This window comes from Colobus angolensis, unplaced genomic scaffold (genome assembly GCF_000951035.1).
Source record: "Colobus angolensis palliatus isolate OR3802 unplaced genomic scaffold, Cang.pa_1.0 Scaffold9, whole genome shotgun sequence".
Lineage (NCBI taxonomy): Eukaryota > Metazoa > Chordata > Mammalia > Primates > Cercopithecidae > Colobus > Colobus angolensis.
The window spans coordinates 4103221-4108006 of NW_012122931.1; the positions used below are offsets into that span (position 1 = coordinate 4103221).

Genomic DNA, 4786 nt, shown 5'->3' on the forward strand with positions numbered 1-4786 from the left:
GATCTCCTGACCTCGTGATCCGCCCATCTCGGCCTCCCAAAGTGCTGGGATTACAGGCTTGAGCCACCGCGCCCAGCCCGGCCGCCTTTTTTTTGAGTTTCACTGTGTCACCCAGGCTGAAGTGCAATGGTGCGATCTCGACTCACTGCAATCTCTGCCTCCCGCATTCAAGCGATTCTCATGCCTCAGCCTCCCGAGTAGCTGACTACATACAGGCTTGTGCCACCACACCCGGCTAATATCTTTAGTAGAGACAAGGTTTCACTATATTGGCCGGGCTGGTCTTGAACTCCTGACCTCAGGTGATCTGCCCACTCAGCTTCCCCAGGTGCTGGGATTACAGGCACATAATACCCTTTATAAAAATGTTCCCCCATACCTACATCAGGGCACTATTTTTAGATAGTCATCAGAAAAAACAATGCACAGGAATTCTCACATTTTTCAGCGAGAACTTTGGTGTCTTTTTATCTTTTAACCCTGAATTATCCACAAGTTAATGCACTACTACTTCGATTATAGGAGGAAAACAGCTTCGCTTTTCCAGTCTCCATTTTTCTTAGTTTATTTTCTTCATGTTTCTCAGAGTACATGGACCCAGAACATTCACTCTATTATGAATAATTCAGCATCTTACAAGTCACCCTCCAAGCAGGAGAGATTAAGGCAGCCTGGTATGGACCTAATTGCATGTATGGCTATAAGGAATATGCAACAGAAAATCAGATTCCAACCAAGCAAAAGTCTGCTTGGTTTTTTTTTTTTTTTTTTTTTGAAACAGAGTCTCGCTCTGTCACCCAGGCTAGAATGCGGTATGCCATTTCAGCTCACTGCAACCTCTGCCTCCCAGGTTCAAGCGATTCTCTTGCCTCAGCCTCCCGAGTAGCTGTGGACTACAGGTGTGCACCACACCTGGCTAATTTTTTATATTTTTAGTAGAGATGGGGTTCACCATGTTGGCCAGGCTGGTCTCGAACTCCCGACGTCAGGTGATCTGCCCACCTCGGCCTCCCAAAGTGCTGGGATTACAGGCAGGAGCCACCGCGCCTGGCCTGCTTGGTTAACTATTCTTCCAACTTTACCAGCTGCATTCTCAGTCATTTAAAGAATATAGGAATGGAGGCCAAAACAGACCATTTGGGGGTCAGGGATGCCATGTTTTCTACTGGGGCAATTTCATGGGGCACTGTGCCTTGTGAATGACAGTGAGTGGAAGACAAAGGATTCTCCATATTATTCCAGGATGGGAGGCCATTCAACTGGAACACTGTACACTTTGAAAGACCTCAAACTATTCCCTAATGCTGGGACTCAGCCGGCAACCCAAGGGAGCACTGTGCATCTGCCACCCAGGCTTGGTGTTACGACAGGAGAAAGCAGGCCTGTAGGCTGAAGGCAGTCACAGGGCTGTCAATGCAGACAAAGTAATGATCTCTTGAGTCTTCGCTGAGCCACATATGGGGACCACACATCACAGTCTTCACTCCTGCAAGGTCCACAGTCCTGTCCTTCTGGAGCACCTCCTTATCCCTCCTGTTCTAAAAGCCTCTGGCGTGTTTCCATCACAATCTCCTCCATTATTTCTGGCTTTAAGATGTCTTTGATCTGAAAGAGGGAAAAAGGCATTTGTTCAGAAGAGAAACCAACCATAAACAGACCGCCAAGCCAATCCAAACATAAATCAAGCCGTTAACATAAGCTTTCTGTATTCCTTTCATGAATCAGAGACTAAGTGTTACAAGATATGATCTGCTCAAGCAGCCTGATACATCAGCAAGATTCTCTGGGATGTAGCCGACAAGAACAATTATTCTGACATACATCCAAAAGCTGGCTGATATTTGGGGTAGGTAAGATGCAGTCCGAGGTTGCTCTCATAAATGAGTCCCACCTGATACCTCCAGCCCCCAAATCCTTAGACTGACACTACGCATTGAGAATATTGCAAGTAACTTAGGGAAAGATCTACCAGACACTCACTAAGGCTGTTTCAGGCCAGTTCATACTGATGGATGTTTGGAAAGTATTGGGGAGACACGCATATTGTCTCTGAGCAAACAACAGAGCAGCTCTCAGATCAGTGAAGAAGCGAGAGGTCCTGAGGAGAGTACCTGATGTGGAAGGGATGCTTCATAGCAGTAGAGGATACTGGTATCATACAGCATCATCCTCTGAGTTACCAGCGAGATGACACAGTTCCGAAGCCGGGATATCACCTCTCGATCAGCAAGAGAGACAGGCTATAAGGAGACACAGAGGAGAAGGGAAGGGAAATATAAACAGGACCAAAATACACGACCAGCCACAGAAAATCACAAGTAAATTACTTATGACTCAGAAAATATCACCCTGGAACTCCAAACCAACCAAACAGCTAACTCCAAGGGAGGTTAAAAGGAATGGGGCAGGGCGCAGTGTCTCATGCCTGTAATCCCAGCACTTTGGGAGGCCAAGGCAGGTGGATCACAAGGTCAGAAATTTGAGACCAGCCTGACCAATATGGTGAAACCCCATCTCTACTAAAAATACAAAAATTAGCAGAGCATGGTGGGGCACGCCTGTAATCGCAGCTACTCGGGAGGCTGAGGCAGGAGAATCTCTTGTACTCAGGAGGCGGAGCTTGCAGTGAGCCGAGAGGGCGCCACTGCACTCCAGCCTCGGCTACAGAGAGAGACTCCTTCTCAAAACAAAACAAACAAACAAACAAACAGAAAAAAGAATGGCTTCTTCAGTGGCTCTTCGGCTTTACCCTGCAACTTTGCCATCGCCACCAACAAACATCAAACCATTCACTGAGTTCATCTCCTTAGAAGAGAGAAGATAATATGGAGTTCATGAATACACCTTGAGGGAAAGTCAAAGTGACTCAGCCTCCAGCAGTAATATAGCTTAAAAACAACCAATTTCACTGGCCACAAGAACACAGCAAAGACTGAGTCCCATCCTTCCCACCGACAGTGGCCACAGTGTTTGCTCACCTCCAGGTTTGCAATGAAGCCCCCTGCTTCCTCTTCTTTGTGCTCAGGTGTTGGGTAAATCCAGATGAAGCCGTTGTTGCCGAGAATCACGGAGGCACCACATGGCAAATCATGGAAGTGGGTCTTCTGCCGTTTCACCAGGGAGGGGGAAACCTGGACCAAAACCCCCTGACCTAGCTAAAGAAATACACCACAAAGCTAGGTCACTGCAGGATCATCAGTGGGATGAATGAAAAGGAGACTACAGAATACACATCCTAAGTATATTCAAATTTGTGTCCTTCCTGTTTACAATTGCTGTCGCCTATACACACACCCATAGTACACATTTTTGCAGAGAACACTTGGGGACTCAGAGGCTATTCATACATCCCAGCAGAAGGTGACTTTCAATGCTCTTCTCTGTCATTTCCCTTTAGTCTCCCTTGCACTCTAAGCCAGAACTCATGTGCCAGACATTAGAGAAGTTGAAGCCAATGAGGGAGCTGGAGCCTCCTGCCGGTCCGGTAGCACTGTGTTGTTCCAGGACCCTAGCTCGTACCTGAACCCCAAACACTCATCTTGCCTGTGAGATGTGTGCCTCTGGGTAGGTAAGGAGTTGGGTGCAAATCCATGTCTGGTCCTGGCAGGCCAGCTCAAGTGCATGTCCTGCCAAAGGCGAGTCCACAGGACCCAGGGTTGCGAAAGTCAGCATACTGCAGCAGTCCTCTGCCTACTCCATGTACACGAACGTGGCTGGCTGCAGCCACTCCATTAAGGGAAGAGGTTTTTGTTCCACTCAGAAAATAAAAATGTTCACCCAGATAAAGCTAAGAGACTAGTAAATCCTAATTTGTTTTAGGAAGTATGCTCTCCTTAAAATAATTAATAGCTTCAATAATGCAACCTCGTACAAGAAAAGCAGTGAAATTCCATTTAGAGGCTCAGATGACAGAGCAAGCTTTGCCAGCAATAACATCCACTGGACTCATTGGACGCTTGTCCAAGGGTTGTTTCTCCAGGCCCAGCCTCCCTTTGTTCCCAGGACCGCCTCAGCCCCCGCCCCAGTGCTGAGCTGCAGCGCCCCCTGGAGGAAGAGAGACAGCTGCACCTCCCAGCCCACAGTTGGAGGAGCTCTTCTGTGGAGTCGGTCTCCCTGGAGAAAAAGGATAAAACTTGTGCTTTACAAGGCTACTGACCCATGGCCCTGTGAACCCTGATGTCATGTTTAAGGAACACGATCAGTTTGTGGGATGCCAACCTCTATTAATGCTTAGCTACTGGGGTTCTTTAGGCCAGAATTCCAGAGAGCTATAGGGATTCAGAAATAGCCTTGCAATCTCAGTCGGCAAACAGGAACATCAAGAGCCCGACTTACTTTTCCATATTTCAGGCTCCTCGTGTGCAGAGAGACAGCTCCATCAGAGAACACTGCCTGGACCTCAGCCTGGCCAGGGTGATGAAGGAACAAACAGTAGCCTCGGCCACACAGTGTCCTGTCCTCTGCAGCCTCTGCCCCTTGACCCCACACCTCTATCTTTTCCTCCCCTCTCCAATGGTCCAAGCTCAACAATCTTAGACAGACCCAGAGGACATCACTGTGACCTCACCTCTCCCCTGGGTTGTCATGAATATCTTTTTTAAAAAAATAGAGACAGAAGGCCAGGCACGGTGGCTCATGCCTGTAATCCCAGTACTTTGGGAGGCTGAGGCGGGTGGATCACCTGAGGTTGGGAGTTCCAGACCAGCCTGACCAACATGGAGAAACCCCGTCTCTACTAAAAATACAAAAGTAGCTGGGCGTAGTGGCACATGCCTGTAATCCCAGC

The 4786-nt window shown here is 48.1% G+C and overlaps 1 protein-coding gene across 3 annotated transcripts in view; it reads right to left on the bottom strand.

Moving 5' to 3' along the window:
• Window positions 1-432: 432 nt before the first annotated feature.
• The window catches only part of EXOSC2 (exosome component 2), an 11526-nt gene continuing 7172 nt past the window's right edge, over window positions 433-4786 (bottom strand). Inside the window, exons 6-9 of one of the 3 annotated variants that reach the window (XM_011931197.1) lie at window positions 4336-4404; window positions 2979-3155; window positions 2112-2240; window positions 433-1605 (exon numbers count right to left, since the gene is read on the bottom strand). In XM_011931197.1, the coding sequence (XP_011786587.1) occupies window positions 1525-1605; window positions 2112-2240; window positions 2979-3155; window positions 4336-4404 (456 nt within the window). In that variant the 3' untranslated portion in view covers window positions 433-1524. The remainder of the gene's footprint in view (window positions 1606-2111; window positions 2241-2978; window positions 3156-4335; window positions 4405-4786) is intronic. The other 2 variants (XM_011931199.1, XM_011931198.1) reach the window with 2 other exon arrangements.